At 35.7% G+C, this 17047-nt stretch overlaps 1 protein-coding gene across 1 annotated transcript in view; it reads right to left on the bottom strand.

Annotated features, from left to right (window-relative positions):
* The window catches only part of CFAP69 (cilia and flagella associated protein 69), a 42598-nt gene that overhangs the window by 5806 nt on the left and 19745 nt on the right, over window positions 1-17047 (bottom strand). The window contains exons 10-22 of the mRNA XM_025164057.2: window positions 16243-16291; window positions 16034-16155; window positions 15082-15298; window positions 13536-13700; window positions 12128-12240; window positions 10804-10922; window positions 8282-8363; window positions 5625-5817; window positions 3620-3757; window positions 1982-2058; window positions 1036-1233; window positions 633-719; window positions 81-185 (exon numbers count right to left, since the gene is read on the bottom strand). Of these exons, the coding sequence (XP_025019825.2) occupies window positions 81-185; window positions 633-719; window positions 1036-1233; window positions 1982-2058; window positions 3620-3757; window positions 5625-5817; window positions 8282-8363; window positions 10804-10922; window positions 12128-12240; window positions 13536-13700; window positions 15082-15298; window positions 16034-16155; window positions 16243-16291 (1665 nt within the window). The remainder of the gene's footprint in view (window positions 1-80; window positions 186-632; window positions 720-1035; window positions 1234-1981; window positions 2059-3619; window positions 3758-5624; window positions 5818-8281; window positions 8364-10803; window positions 10923-12127; window positions 12241-13535; window positions 13701-15081; window positions 15299-16033; window positions 16156-16242; window positions 16292-17047) is intronic.

Here is a 17047-nt window from a genome sequence, read left to right as displayed (position 1 = left end):
TACAGGGATTTAATTTCTAAACATTTGATTTCAACCGTTTTAATCTGGATTAGAAATGAGCAATTAAGAATTTTACTTACAGTTGTATTTAGGCCTTTAATGTCAGTTGAATGGAACATTGCATTATATTGCTTTATCTTTGATCTAGAATTTTCTATAGATTTTTCCCGAAGTCTTTTTGCTTTCTATTAAAAAAAAAAAATAAAAAAGTGTATTGTAGATAGCTTCTGTTAATGAGAGATTTTCTGGGAGAATGATACATGCAAGAATATTTCAAACCATGTTTCTCTAAGTACCAGTCCTGAGCCAAAGTGATGTGAAATATGTAGATACTTATGTTCCACGTAAAACATGCTACATGAAAGTGATTAAAACAACCTTACATTCACAAGGACTGTGACAGAAATCAAAGGAATTCTTATGCCCATATTTTAGAAGCTCTTATTTATTCACTGCCTTTTCTTAACATGCTTTTTCATATTCTTAATTTTCAATCTATTTATCTTTAAAGTATATATAATAATAAATAGGGTTATGGCTCCCCCAGTAAACTATTAATTCAGTTATTTAGAGAAAAATGAATTTTAGGAATATTATCATTCCTAGTGAAGTCTCCTGAACGGCTTTCTTACCTTTAAAGCCTCATAATTTGATGTCCTAGCTAAGAAATTTTGCCAAGATTTACTGACCATTTCCTTTTGTTTATGGAGAGAATGAATCTACAATGAAAAACAGAATAAGGAAAAATGTATTATTCCTTAATTCTTCAGAAGTCTTTCTAGTGGAATAACCATTTAAAGAGAATCTTATTGTATAGTTTAGCAAAGGATAAAGTTCAAGTGCTTACTATAGTCACTACCACTACTGGTGTACAACATCTTGTACTTGCAAATGGTCTCTATCCAAAAGTGAATATGGTGTATTACATACATGTCCCACAAGAGAGACCAGAATCTCACAGCATTAAAGAAGTAACATTCTAAATAAATAGCTACAGCATTTATTCCTAAATAAATTATTGTGCCACAAACTTACCCTGCCATAACATTTTTCCTCCTCCTGAAGTTCCTGGAACTGCTGGCTTTCTAGCATCTCAGTTTGGAGGGAGACAACCATCTTTCCAACATTTTCAAGGGCTTCAGTAATAAGCTGTAATGCTTCCTGGTCAGGTGTGACTGGTCTAAATTTTTCTTGTTTAAGTTCTGCACACACTTCATCCCAGATCTCACCAACCTTTATATACAATAAACAAATGAAATATTTTAAAAGACTATTCATCAATATTGTATTAATTCCCCCCCATAAACTTACAATGTTGGCTATCTTAATACTATTGCATAAATTTGTCAAGAAATATTCTTTGTTATGGTTATAGATTTTGGAATGCAAAACTTGGCAGCTCACTAAAAACCTGTGCTGCTGTAACTCCAAGAGCTATTAAGGCTATGGTATGAGAGGTGAATAAAACAATATTGCTCCCTTTCTCTGCACTGGCAGCTTTTATAAAGTTCCTTTAACTGGTCAGACTTCTGTAGGTTAATCAGACCACCAGATTTGTTCTTTGCATCAACTATTCATCTTAATCTACAATTTTTCTATTTCTGTTACAGGTCACCAGAAAAATTATCAATATCAAATATGAAATCAGCAGATTCTGTTGTTTGATACCAAGAATTAGAAATCTTTGTAAAAAAATAAAAATAAAAATGTCTTCTAGTTTTTACCAGTAATTATATTATGATCCTAATTTCAAACAATATAGGTCAGGTGTTAATTCACTGACAAAGGTTCCATATATTAATAAATGTAGGAAGCACTAAATTATTTATTTAATTATTAATTAAATTATTATTTAATTTTAACATTAATTTATGTTAAAAATAGTTTTAGTGATTTTAAAATGAGGAATTAAAGACGTATTTCTTCACATTGCTACTAACTCCACCAAATGAAAGAATAAATGAAAAGCTACAATACTTACCTTGAAGTCTAGGTATCTGCGTATGATAGCAAGCGTAACAAAATCCTTTGCAGAGAGCCCAGGCAAGTTTTCAAAGCCTAAAGCAATGTATCAATTATTATTTTTAAAACAACATTATTTTTTAAAGATTTACGTTGTCTGATACTTACGTAGAATTGCACACATTAGCAAAATCAAATTATTCCCACTAAGCAATTTGATGGGATTTGACACCTCAATAGCAGTTGGACAAGTTAAATATTACCATTTTCCTTTACTACAGCTTCGGTGACAAAAGACCTACAGGTAGTCCTCGTTCAGTGACTGTTCAAAGTTACAGTAGCACTGAATGAATAGTATTTACGCCTGGTCCTCAAAGTTACAGCCATTGCAGCACCCCCACAGTCATGTGATCAAAATTCAGGTGCTTGGAAGGCAGCCCACCCACTCTTTATGATTGCAGGGGCACTTCAACTCCCCCTACCTGCCTATTTCCCCATCTCTGCCTGTTTGACTGCCCTGCACAGCTGCACTCCTCAGCAGTGGTCCCAGCAGTGCTCAGGCTGAAGTAGAGGCCCAGGGCCTTCAGCAGTCTCAGCTGGCTGCCGCCACCCCTGGACCTCTACTTCAGCCCTAGCACCACTGGACTGCCACTGCTGCCAAGAAGTGCTGTCACAAGCCCCACACCGTGGCCAGGCACCCCAGAGCCACAGCGCAAAGCCCCAGACTCAGGCCCTGCCACCCCCAGCTGACCTTTGCCATCTTCTTCCTCCCACTGCTGACAAGGCGCACCTGGCCTGGCCCTATGTGAGCAGCTCCTGGCCACACCAGGCCTTCCAAGGCCATGCACACTCCACTCCAAAGTGCATGTGTGCTTCTCCAAATTGTGCACTGCCTTCTTGCAATGTTTGTCACAATGCTTCTGAGGCCTTCCAAATTTCCAGACTAGGGTTTTGTGCTGTGGTGCTAGGGTGGCTGGCCATGGTGCAGAGCTTGAGGCAGAACTCCTCAGTGGCGGTGGTAGCACTGGGGCTGAAGTAGAGGCTCAGGGGCAGTAGTGGCCAGCTTAGACTGCTGAAGGCCCAGGGCCTGTACTTCAGCCTCAGCGTCACTGGCACTGCCATGTGCCATTCTGTAGGGTGGCCAAAAGAGCAGAGATGGGAGGGAGATAGGTGGGTGGGGGGCATTCAAGAGGAGACAGTCCCTCACCTTACTGAAGCTCAGGGCTGGGAGGGACTTAGCTGGGAATGCATTGGATTGGGGTGGACTCTTGCCTAACGACTGGTGGGATTTGGTTAACGATGGCAATGTGGACTGTTGTCACTAAGTGATGCGGTCACATGACGTCATGTTTTATGACTGTATAGTTTAGCAATGGAAATTCTGGTCCCAATTACTGTCGTAACCTGCGGACTACCTGTACCTCAAGAACCTCCTTTTTACATATTAAATGTGCAGAAGCACCCTCAAGACCAATTGTTGACAGTTCTATTACTAATGTTATGTAATAGCAGCTCTACTATATTCCTTACAATTCTATTTTTTTTCTATTTTTTTTTCCTTCAAGTTGGCATGTATCAAATTGTTTTTGTTATCTTTGCTCACAAACTATAATACATGGAAAGGTTATAGAATGCTGGAAAAAAGCTCAAGGCTTACCCAATTTACATATTAGACAATAAATCTTTGCTCTCATATTTTCAGCAACATCCGTGACAGCAATAGTCGGGCAGCTAGCAGGCATTGGAATTACTTCTTGTGTTTTTTGGAACTGACCAACTAGTGGCTTCTTTGTATCTATAGCATTAAAAAAAAAAGAACGCTCATTACAAGACATTTAGCAACTGTAATATTTTTACTGAAGTATAACTGCGTACTGTAATTTGAAAAAATTAAAGTTTTAGAAATAATAATTCATTTATACAGACATAATGTAATAAAAGTCTGGTTTGCTTTACTTATATAAATTTTGTGAGGCTTACAGGAGGATCTCAAAAGCAGTAAAACCTTTGCAACAACTCTTCACATTTCTTAATAGTCTACACCAAAGAACTGTAATTGCTTGCAATCACACTTTTTCAGCTACTACCACTGCTGTGATCTACTGTTTATGTAAATTTCATTGTGTATTTATTTAACAACAGTGCTCCAAATAGCAGATTTCATATTATTCAGTAAGCCTCAAGTTTTTTAAAAAAACATTATTACATTTATGGCAATGTTATTTGAATTTTCATTAGTGAGGCATCTTGAAGGCTAAATGATTTTAATGACCAAATATAAATTGGCTGCAGAAAAAGAACAGAACATCAGTTAGGAAATCATATTTACTGTATCATATTCTGATCTCTTTATATTATATTCATTGGTAGAAAGCATTATTTCCTAGGAAAATGATGATGTTTATGAAAAACAATCTTAGTTTCAGAATAAGATGTGCAAAGCTGCCTTAATTAAGAAACAAGGAAAAATTTACTTTTGCAGTTGTAGAACATATGCTATTTAGTGGTAATCAAATCATGGAAAAAAACACGTTCTTACCATTTTAAATAATATACTAGTACATTTCCATGAAGTATATTAATATAAACTTGATAAATACATACACACATAGTTTGTTTCTGATTTAACTAACTATAGTTAAAGCAGCACAGTTCTCAAGTTCAGCCATAACATAACTGTGATTTTTAATATTCTGCTCAAACATGCAAAGGAGAGGGGAGGTCCATATGTCTGTGAAAGTTTGTAGTGGGAAATACAGGACCAGTGATTTGCTGAGGTGGCTCCATTGCTGTTAATATCTGCTGCCCTCTCTTTGCCTTTTAATCACACTTTTAAAATTTTCTGGATTTGCTAATTGTTTGTTATATTACTGTTTTATAGTTTTTATTGTATGTCGCCCAGAGTCACTTTTTCATGAGATGGGTGGCCATATAAATATGATGAATGAATGAACGAACAAATAAATAAACAAATACATAAATATTCTGGTACAGGTAGTCCTCGCTTAGCAACCACTCATTCAAGCAACCATTTGAAGTTACGATGGCACTGAACAAGGAGACTTATGACTGGTCCTCAAAGCTGCAGCCGTCACATGTCTCTGCAGTCACAACTGTGATTCGGGAGCTTGGCAACTAGAGCACAATTACTACAGCTGCAGCATCCCGCAGTCACATGATTGCTATTTGCAACCTTCGTTACTGGCTTCCAACCAGCAAGGTCAATGGAGAAGCCAGCAGGAAGTCAGAAATCGCGGTCATGTGACATTGCACTTAATGACTGTGTGTGATTTGCTTAACAACTGCAATTGGAACTGCTGTCATAAGACTGCCAGAACTGGCAATTCTGTTGCTAAGCGACATGGTCACTCAATTTTTCGCTTTATGCCCATGTTGCTTAGCAACAGAATTGCCAGTCCCAGTTATGGTCATTAACTGAGGACTACATGTATATTCAAATCAAGCCTTTAGCTGTCCTATTTTTTTATGACTGATTTATGAACATTTCTCCTACCTTTCTTCAAAAGCATTCTAAAGCCATTTTAGCCACAGCAGAAGCATGTATGTAGGATTAAGAACAACCGAAAAATTAAGATTACCTTCAAACTATGGTTGTTATTCTTTTAAGTTCATAAGATAAAATGCCATGAACTAATACTTACCAACAATTCTTCCAACTTTATCATGTTTCACTCCCATCTCTTCTTCTTCTTGTCTCCACAAGTTTATTAACAAATTAGCTGCTGTTTGGTCTTTTTTCCCTCGCCAAACATTGATATGGGATACAGTTTTAGGATTGTCACAAAATTCAACTAATATTCCAAGAATTAGGTTACATACATTCTTTTGATTTAACTTTACAGAAGAAAACAGGAAAGGAGGCAAGTTATGAATGAAATAAAGATCTAAGATATTTTAAAAATAATTATCACAACAATTGATCCAATTCCTGTATTAACTATGGGAATTCAAATATACATTATAGATAGACCTTAACATAAGAGTATTCCATAACAGTGCAGTGAATGAGAAGCTCTTTGTAACATGGTTTTAAGAGCATTAGAGCCCACAGAATTTTAAATTCATGTTGAAATGTGTAACATTATTTATAGTGTTTATCCTGGGGATGTATGAAACAAATATTTTGTAAGGCATAATTTTCTGAAGTCCATAATTTATTATCATGTAAAGAAAAATGAACAATAAATATCAAAATTCTATACAAGGGCTTTTACATTTTTGAATTTTTAGGGCATGGCATTATGCATAAAATCTGGAAAATTTTAATTCCAAAGAATATTTGTCCTAATTTTAGGTAAGCTAACTACAAGTTTCTAACTTTTATTGTTTTACAAGCATGTTCCAAACTATGGAAGTAATTTTAGTGAAAAGTCAGTTCAGATGCTAATTATGTATTTCACATCTATGCTTCAATCCTGTATACAGTTTTCTTTTCTCTGAGAACAGGATGTGATACACATTTTTAACTGCTAGCAAAACCTTTATTTACATCTTTTACTTCATTCTAGGGAACACTGTTTTTTAAGAATTCTATGTTTGCTGAAGCCCAGCTATATGGTTTTGAGTAAAGCATACAAATAAAGTATACAACTGTTTGTGCAAAATATTATTTGAATAAATTCAATGCACTTGCATGTTTTCAAGACATTTTTTTCTTGAAGGAAATTTATTTATTTATTTGATTTATATCCTGCCTTTTGTACAGGAGCTCAAGGCAGTGTATAGTAATCCCTTCTCCTATTTCCCCCACAGCAAAAATCCTGTGAGGTAGGTTGGGCTGAAAGAAATGGCCAGCCCAAAGGTACCCAGGGAGCTTCAGTGGCTGAGGTTGGACTGTAACTTCGGTATCCCCACTTCTTGTCTAAGACCTTAACCACTACACTGCACTGGCACTCCTAAATTCATAGTTTCTATAACTATGAATTTAGCACATTACTTTGGCACAGAACAGGAATATATCTGGCTGTATAATTTGTCATTCCTTTTTACTCTCCTGAAGTAGGAGTATGACATATAATTGAAACCTGGTAGTTTTACACCTAACTAATCACTATAAAAACTATAACTGGTTTTATTGATTAACATAACGTGCTCCTAAAGCCTTTGAATTAAGAACATTTTCAATGAGAATTTATTTAAAATGATTGAAAAAATAATACATACAGTTAAAGCACTTGTTATGTATATTGCTTGAACTGAATGACCTTGCATTCTCTGAATTGAGGGTATTTGAGAAGGCCTTTACTGAGACTCAACTGACAATTTATTACTGATTTTTTAAAAAAAATACAAATTTAAATTTGGACAATATACAGAAGTATCCTATATTTCCCAATCAATGGCTACAGGCTTTAAAGGAATGTTATGACTGAAAACTTCAAATTAGTTCATCAAAAAATTCTCCTTATATGCTCCAGTTGGAATCAGTTTTAAGCAGCTTTGGTACACACGTTATAGATGTGTCGAATTATTTATTTATTTTACTAGGCTTATATACTGCTTGTAATCCCTTATTGTTTAGATATCATAACTATGATTAACCAGGTTTTTAGAAAGCAGTTAAAGATTAAAAATCTTAATGTTTTGTTAAACTGTATCTACAAACTCTAGAATATTTCAATCTATGAAGAACTTTGAGCTGGAATAGTTGCAAAACAGGTGATTGTGCACTCATAGAAGGATCCTTGCTATCCAACTCTAAAAGCTGGCTTACTGAAATTTGTCAGTTCTCAACCTTTGAATTAGATTTGTAATGAAGAAGTGGCCTGACTGGACAATATGATTCTTTGTGGTCAAGGTTAATTTATGTTGAAAAATGGAATCGTAATGATGAAATTGAACGTGATTATATAATTTTAGCAGTCTGCTTTTTTCTTCTTTAAGTGAGTTTTTTTCCTTTCTATTTAGAATTAGGTATATATTAAGTGTGAACTTTTTCTGACTTTTTAGTTTTGTTTGGTTGTTGTTTTGTAAGAGTTTTTTTGGTTTGTTTTCTCATTTTGTTTTGCCTTTTATTTCCCCTCTTCTTTCTTAGATAGTTTGGTAAAGGGTTCTTTCTACAGTTTTTTATATAATTAGTCAACTTTTTTCTTTAAAATATATATTCTATATTAATATAGATGGGTCATAGATATAGGTTATATATATTAAAAACTAAGTTTTTAAAAAAAACATTATTTGAATATTTATAAAGCTTAATGATTTATTAAAATAATATTTAATGACTATATAATACTTTAAGATTCAGTAATAATATAATCAATATTTTGTCTAATTTTATGTAAATAATAGTACCTACCAAAAGCAGATCTAATAGTGTGAAGAGACCTTCTTTTTCAAGAAAATAGTCTTCCAAAATAGTACAACCCATGACACAGCACCTTAAATGAAAATATTTTCAGTTTGTAGGATACACTTTCAACTTGAACTCAGTACCAATGAATGGTTTTCATTAACATACTGCAAAAGGACAGAATTCCTAATATAATTACTCATTTACTAAGTGCAAAATATACAAAGGGATTTTCATGTTTTATGTAATAGTTTCTTATTAGGAATTACTTTGGCTGACATTAAACTACTATAGCCTGATTTGGCAAACATTTAGCCTCAAAAATTTAAATTCTTTTTAGGAAGATGCTTTCTATTATGTTACACCACTGATGTAACTAGTCCAGTGCTACTGATACTGAGTAGCACTACAATAACAATCTAGCGTTTAAGGCAGAAGTGCAAAAAGTGTGTGGATCAGTAGAGTTTCTGCTGCAGCATGGCCCACCCACACATCTTTCCATATACAGGTACTCCTTGCTAAATGATTATTTGTTCAATGACCATTCACAGTTACAACGGTACTGAACAAATGGTACTTATGCCTGGTTCTTGAAGTTATGGCCATTGCAGCACCCCAGCAGTCATGTGATCAAAGTTTGGGTGCTTGGCAGCCTGCCTGCATTTACAACCGTAATTCTCCCCACCTGCCTATTTCCCCCCATCCCTGCCGTTATAGCCACCCTGCGCTCTGCCCTGTACCCCCACTGCCACCCCTGCTGCCCCGCCTTCGCTGTCCTCCCACTGCTGAAGAGGGTTTGAAGCCTCACTAGGCCTCAGGAAGGCAACCAGCAGCTGCCTGGCATGCCTTATCAGCAGTGGGAGGAAGACGGCAAAAGTCAGCTGGGGATGGCAGATGCAACAGAGTGCAGGGCAGTGGGAGTGCAGGGCGGAGTGCAGAGCAGCAAGGGCAGTGGAGAGCAGGGTGGTGGGGGCAGCGGAGCAGAGTGGCAGAGTGCAGGGTGACTAAAAGGGCAGAGATGAGGGGAAATAGGCGGGTGGGGAGAGTTGAAGCAGAGGTGAGCACTACAGGGCAGGAGAAGCATGAGGTCCTGGCCTAACGATGGCACAGTCCTGGCCTAAAGACTGCATCATTAGCACCAGAAATTCCAGTTCCATTTAAGGTTGTTAAGCAAGGGCTACCTGTATTTTCTGATCTGTCCCCCTGTTTCCTGGGGGACTCTGCTGCCCAGCAATGCTCCCAGCCTCCCCTTTGCTCTCTTCTGCACTTCCCCCCTCAACCCTTTTCACTGGGTTCTGCCATTTCAATATTCCAACCTCTCCCTTGACTACCTGCCATGCCATCCCTACATGCTCCCCAGTGCTCTCCCCACCCAATTCTTCTGCTTCCTTCTTTACTACTCTGCCATGGTCCCTGAAGCTTTGAGTGTTGGTTTATGCATATGCATGTGTATGTATGTTCTATACATGTATGAATATCAATGTGAAGAAATGGCTAATATCAACATGAGTCCCTGAGTGTGTTTGTATGTTTAACTTTTTCTTTTTTTTTCCTGACCTTGGCCCTGCCTATATTTCTATCTATATTCCCATCTAACTCTCAAAAGCACTCCAATTTAATACATGAATTTTTTGCCCAGAATCTGGGACTTCCTGGATGCAAAGTACATGCTCCTCTACTGAATTATGGCCAATTCTCCCATAAGTCAAAATATTAGTACAGGTAGTCCTCGCTTAATAACTGTTTCTTTAACAACAGTTTGAAGTTATTACAGCCTTGGAAAAAGTGCTTTACAACCTGTACTTGCACTTACGATCATCGCAAACCATTGCACCACTCCCTGTGGTCACGTGATCATGATTTGCAACCTTTTTTACAATGGTTGTTAAGCAAATCACCACAGTCGTTAAGTGAACCATGTGGTCATTAAGTGAATTCTGGCAAAAAGGTTCATTGGAGAAGCTGGATTCATTTATTGACCATGTGATTTGCTTAATGACCACATGACTTGCTTAACGAATATGGTGATTTGTTTAACAACTGTTGTAAAAATGGTTGTAACATTGAGTTCGGTCACATGGTGACTCACTTACCAACCACCCCACTTAACGACAAATTTTCTGGTCTCTATCATGGTCCTTAAGTGAGGACTACCCGTATGAATTATATAAGCTGTACATTGAAGGGTCGTTCCTTAAGAAACTTCAAACCATAGCCCCTACTTGTAAAAAGCAGTCATGTGAATTTACTTGTAGAACTATTTGCTGTGGGGGAGGGAAACAGGGAAATTAATTTTTTGGTGGAAATTTTAAAATAAAACAAATGTATGTCCATTGATAAAAGAAAATTCAGTAATTAAATATCACAACCATTTAAAATTAAACATTTAAAGCCTAAACTAAGAAAATGCTTTTGACTCTTCATGACCTGTAAGCATAATTTGACTAGGATTGCCTGTCTGTTGACATCATTTGACTAGGATTCACCCTTCTTTCAAAGATTAAAATTTTCAAAATTGCTATACTTACCATAAGCAGTCCAGAGCACAGAAAAGAAGACGATTGTGACCCAATCCACTACAGAATTTTTTGGCATCCATCTTCATAAATGGAATAAGTGTATCCACTCCTTCCCATCCAAAGAGCTCCTGTTTAATGTGTAAGTCAAATTTAAATAATTCTGTAAGAACTATAAGAGAATTGTTCCTCTCTGTTCTACTTTGGTCAGACTGGATCTAAAATATTGTGTCCAGTTTGGGGCATTGTATTTTAGGAAAGTAATTGACCAACTAGAGCATACAGGTATGTAGTATTTGGATCTGAAACAGTGAAAGGTACTTCAGATTTGGAGTGGCCAACTTTTCTATACCTGTTGGCAGTTCCTTACAGGAGCTGTGCCATTTCCTGGGCTTGTACAGTAGTTATACAGGCTCAGGAAAATACTCACTGGGAATCAAGAGGCATTACAGAGATGATAATAGGATGTGACCATGTGTCATCCCTTTAATTTAAGTAGATATCTTTCTGAGCTCAGGAAAAGAGGGGGCTCCTTTAAGGAGCTGCCGCTAGGTTTAGAGAGGCTACCCACATTGCATTTTTGCCTGCTTCTCATTCAAAAACTGCAATCTATACTGGAGCATGCCCAGATATGAGAAACCAAAATGATAAGGGTCCTGGAAGATAAAACTCAGGAGGCACATGTTTGGAGGTTTGAGGTATAATTAACCTGGGAAGACTGATAGGAGTCATGATAGCTGCCATGTAGTACCTGAAGAGTTGTTGTGTAGATGAATAAAATTGTTCAGAGTTGTCCCAGAAGACAAAACAAGAAGCAATGGGTTTAACTGACAAGGAAGTAGATTTCAGCTGGACATCAGAAAGAATCAGCAATGGAACATACTACCTTGGGAAGTGGTGGATTCCCCTTTGCTGACATTGTTTATAAACAAGGGCTAGATAGCCATCTATCAGTAATGTTATACAAATGGATTTCTGCATGGGCAGAGGGTTGGACTACTTGATCTCCCTTTCCAAACTTTCCATTCTACATTTCTATACAGTAATTATATAAATAATAATCACTGTTACTGTATTTTGCAATTTACAATTGGTCCCTCCTGATCTTAGTTATTTCATGTTATAAATTGATAATGCAATCCCAGAGCCAAGTTATCTGAAAATGCAATCACGTCAAAAGCAGCTCAGGAATGCCAGTTTCGAATCTTTTCTCAAGCATAGTGACACTACAGAATCAAGGAAAATAAAATAAACTTTGAACACTGGCTCACTTTTCACTTTCTTGTTCATTGGTAATTCACACAATTATCTCTGAAACTGAGGAGAAAATGCAAACCTTTCTATGAAGATTATTTTCACAAAGAGTTGACAGAATGAGCAGGATATCACTTTCAATTTCCATCACAAGGGCAGAATCTTTATAATTATTTGTGGTAATGTTTAAGACACCTAGTGGAAAAGAGCAATAAAGATAGTTGTGGGTACTACACTGGATAATTATTATACCAAGAGAATACGTAAGTGGATAAAGAGACATGTAATAAATTATTTTTGCAACAAGTCAGATTTTGCACGTTTGCAAATTCAACACATCTCAAACTTATGTATATTACCCTTTAAAATATTTAAGTATAATCCACCCTCACACTCAGATGCAAAAAGGAAAGCTTACTAGAAGTTAGGGTTCCACATTAGGATATAGCCCTTTTATTAGGAGAAACAAATAGTTTAAATGGTAAATTGATTACCACTTCTTGTGCAATTTATTGGAGAAATCAGATATAGATTTACACCACACATGTAATTTAAGAGATCAATGCCAATCTGTTCCCCTTCCTTCAATGTGTTCTTTGAACATGCAAAGGGGAGCTAGAACTAGACCCATTAACTCCTTACTCACACTCTCAGAAAAAGCAAAATATGGATTTATATTACCTTTTGCAATGATCCCAATCCTGAACAAAACTGGATTACAGCATTGACAGTGCATGCCATGTACCATATATTGACCAGGTGCCAATATATATTCAAATGTTATAAGCCAGAAGCCCCCGGAGCAAAGAGCCCATGAACTGCCCACCCCCAAGCCAGATTCCCTAACATAAATGCCATCTCTCTGACAGATTCATATTGCTCAGTAAAGGGAATGAAGGAAGATAATGAAGCCTAAGGCTGCAAATCAGAAAACTTCCCACTGTCCGAGAAACAAATAGTTTCTTGGAGGGGGGGCATATTGGTTAAGAAGAATACAAATTCTCATCCTCAGAGCTGCAAGACTATATTGGGTAAATTAACTCAACTGCAAAAAGTTCCTTTGAATGGAATGCTATGAAACATACCAGGGAAGCAATATGACATCATAATCATGCTCTCTGCATCTGAAAAATTGCATTCTCATCTTTAGATGAAGTATACAGAATATGGTATCATTACAGAATTAATATTTTTCTGTTCAAATGATTCCCCTTACTTCCACTGTAAATTCATACAATGTTCCTTTTGAAGCAACTGGCTGCATTTGGTTTTAAAGGTAAAACAAAAAGAACCTAGAGGATTCAGAGGTGCCCTGTTTAAGAATTTGCCCTGCTATCAGATGTCTTGTATATTAGAAAGAGCTCATAATGAAAAAAATAATCATTTTGAATGAGAAGAAAGTTAAAAATTGGTTGTTTCAAAAAATAATAAAAATAAAATTGAGTTTTGCTCAGACAACCTTAAGTTAATGAAACAAAACCAATTTTTACCCAATAGTTGATGAATTGCTCCTTGATCACAAAGGTCTGTATTCACAGCATCATCACAAAGAGATACAATAGGATTCAGCACTCTCAAGCAGAAGCGCATCTGTGCAAGTTTGGTGCCACGACCACCTGTACCATGGAAACTGTTACCTTGACTAAAGAAGGGATCTGCAAACAAACCAAAATTAAACATTTTTAGGATATTTTAAATTAGGCTCTAAGGCCTTTCATATTAAAATGTTTGAAATATTATTGTAAATGTAATTACTGTACTATATTACTGTAACAGATGTTTCCTTAATATTTAATCAAACATCTAATTCTATAGTTCTTAAATTTAATTCTCCATAGGAAAAAAGGAAGACATTATCATGGCTCTCTGATATTCTGACAAGAAATATGCTGTACATGTGGGCTTCAATCTCCAAATCAATGGCGGCAGAGAACGTACAGAAATGCCCATGCTACTTATGTAAGAAAAAAAATCTGAATATATGTCTTATGTTTGTTCCCAGAGAATTTTGCTATAACTGTATTGTACCTAACATTAATAACTTAATTTAGTAAAATTTCTCATTTCAAGATTTCCCACTGTGTCTAAGGAAGAAATCAGAAAGTGACTTTTAAAAAAGTATATTCACATTTAAGTCAGGGTGTCTATCCAATTAAGATTGTAAGCAATAACTGATTTGTTCAAAATTGCTGATTGTCTGAGATTGAAAGAGGCATGGCATATCACTAAAAATATTCTTGATTATTTCTTCATCCTAATAATTAAACTGTAACTCAGTATTTTTTTTACAAAATAAGCTGCTGCTTCCAAACATGCTCAAGTATTGTAGCTACTGCATTGCTCATTAAGACTAGTAAGAATCTGTCTTGTAGAAACTATATAAAATCACTATGACTTATATTCTGTTGGCATTCTTTATTACATATTTACCAAATTCATACCATGCCTTTCTCCCCGACCCATGACATTTAAAGCAACAAACAACAAAATAAACATCTTAATAAATCATATTGCACCCAATTATTTCAATTTAAACCCTAAATCAGCATTTAAGCCAGTTTATTTGACAAAAGCCTGCTAAAATAACAACAAATAGCAACAATTATTGAACAATTATTCAATTATTCTATTTCTATGGATAGAAACCTAACAGATTATTGGTGCGCTGACAGAATTTTGAATTTCATTCCAAGTATTATGAAGGATGTCTTAGTGGTAATGGAATCCATAATCACATCTTTGACAATCCTTAAAATCATGGTTTATTAAAAAAAAGTAGTGATTGTGAAGTCCATTTGATTTGCAATATCAGTTTAGTTAATGGAACTCCACAGGATTTCAGCTTGAGATTATTGCAGAAAGTATCACACAGTGGGAAATGCTCCTTTGCATCTCTTGCTCCTTTATAAGCATAGGAATTATATAGAAAACCAAGCAGGATGAATGTAACATACAGTTCTCAGCCTGAAAACAAATTCAGCTCTATATCAATAATCACAGCATTTAATAAAAAGTAATCTTGCCCTATTTACTCACCATTGCTCACACACCATTCTAGAAACAGGAGAAGGCGAGTATTTCCCTGGCATTGCACATAGTCTTCTATCAATAATGGAGCCACTGTTGCTAATGTAGCAATAGCAAGAAGCTGTAATTCTTCATACTGTGCTGCAGACATGTCAAGTGCTCCTCCCTTTTCATTTGGTTTTAAATAATGAAACAAAGCCAGCATAACCTTACCCTCGTGCAACAGCTAAACAATGAAAGGAGATAAAATGTAGTTTGAAAAGGAAAGTTATTTTGAATAGTAAAAGTGTACAATAACAATATACTTTTAATCTTCTCTTGTTAGTACACGCAGAAAGTTTGTTTTTGACATTTATGTTTTGCGTAAAATTCAAGATATAATGCTCCCTGTATTCCATTGGTGTCCACAGAAACTTCCCACTTTTGGCAGATGTCACAATGCATGTAGAAAAGGGGTAGGATTTATGTCATAACACTGCTGATATCAGTCATGCATGTATGCGTGCGCGCGCACGCGCACACACACACACACACCCATTTCCCACCCAATGGATACTGCTGTCATATTCCTCTGATATCTTCTTTGGAAAGTAGGTATACAGGATAAGATCTGCTTAAAACTGTCATTCTATGCGTTGTATTTGACAATCTTGTGTTCCTATCTGAGGATGACTCTGTGATCTTATACAATTATTGGGCTGTTAATTTATTTCTCTCTGAATATGCTAAGGTTATTTCAGAATAACATTATTCTGAGGGAGGGGAAACATTTAGAAGTGACATTGTTGGCATGAAGTTTTTGGGTGCTTGTAGCTGAAAGCATACCAGTGTTGTCAGTTTCAACATAAATATTGGGGTATAACAATATAATTACAAATGCATTAATGGAAATCTCTGAAAACACATAGTGTTAAAAGTGTTGCATGATTATATGATTCCATCCAATTCTGTTATGTCCTACCTGAACGGAACATAAATCTTTTGCTAGTACAGTAAGCATGTTAAGCAGCAGCTTTTTCAGCTCAAAATCTTCATAGGAGGAAGTAAGCCTAAGGCCTTTTATCAAAGGATTATGACTTTTCACTGTGAAGGAAATTAAACACATTTTATAAATAAAAATCTTTAGTTCATATTGACATGATGGACTATTAATTGTTAAAAAACTCTTACCTTCAGCAAAAGTGGCAAAAAGTATTAACTGCTTGGCAAATCCGGTTTCCTAAACACACATATACAGTTAAGATATATAAAAACCTATTGTAAATATTTATATTTGTACTATTTTTCGTTTAATTTATAATAGAATAAAGCAGATGGGAAATGCTTTAAACAGTGAGTGAATGAATGAATGAATGAATGAATGAATGAATGAATGAATAGAAATTACTTTCTAGAAAACATAAAATGTCATTTGTGCACATATCAATGCAGCTTTCCACAAACATATGAAAAGGACCAATTTAGGACTTTTCTTTGTTCAGATCTTGAAAAGGTAACAGAATAGTTAATTTTAGTGGTATGGCAAAAGGCAGAATTCTGGGATAAGGAAGGGAGGAGTGGATCCAATCCTGAAATATAATTGTTTTCTGAATCTTTTAGAAATTGATAATGTCCTCATAAAGACAATTTTATATACAGAGACTAATTAGAAAAAGACAAAAAGAAGAAATCGTCTACAGAAGGTCATGAATATAATTAGAACCCAAAGTCAATCTCTAGGCATCAATAAGAGACTAGAAATACAAAATGATATATCAATAGATATGGCTGGTTAATCCGTTCCATCATCTACAATAAGGAAATTCCCTCTAATTCAGAAATAGAGTGTAATCTTTGACTGCATGATGTGCAAAAGTGTTCAGTCATCTAGCATCTACTGGTGGACTGTGGTTGTCAAAACTTTATGGCACAATAAATGTATTAATCTTTAAGGAGCCAAAGGAATCTTTGATGCTTTTTTTTTTTTTTTTGGCAA

Source organism: Python bivittatus, unplaced genomic scaffold, assembly GCF_059951505.1.
Source record: "Python bivittatus isolate LINGU-HERP-01145 unplaced genomic scaffold, Pbiv_v1 ctg000610_np1212, whole genome shotgun sequence".
Classification (NCBI taxonomy): Eukaryota; Metazoa; Chordata; class Lepidosauria; order Squamata; family Pythonidae; genus Python; species Python bivittatus.
This window is presented reverse-complemented; position numbering and strand designations above follow the sequence as displayed.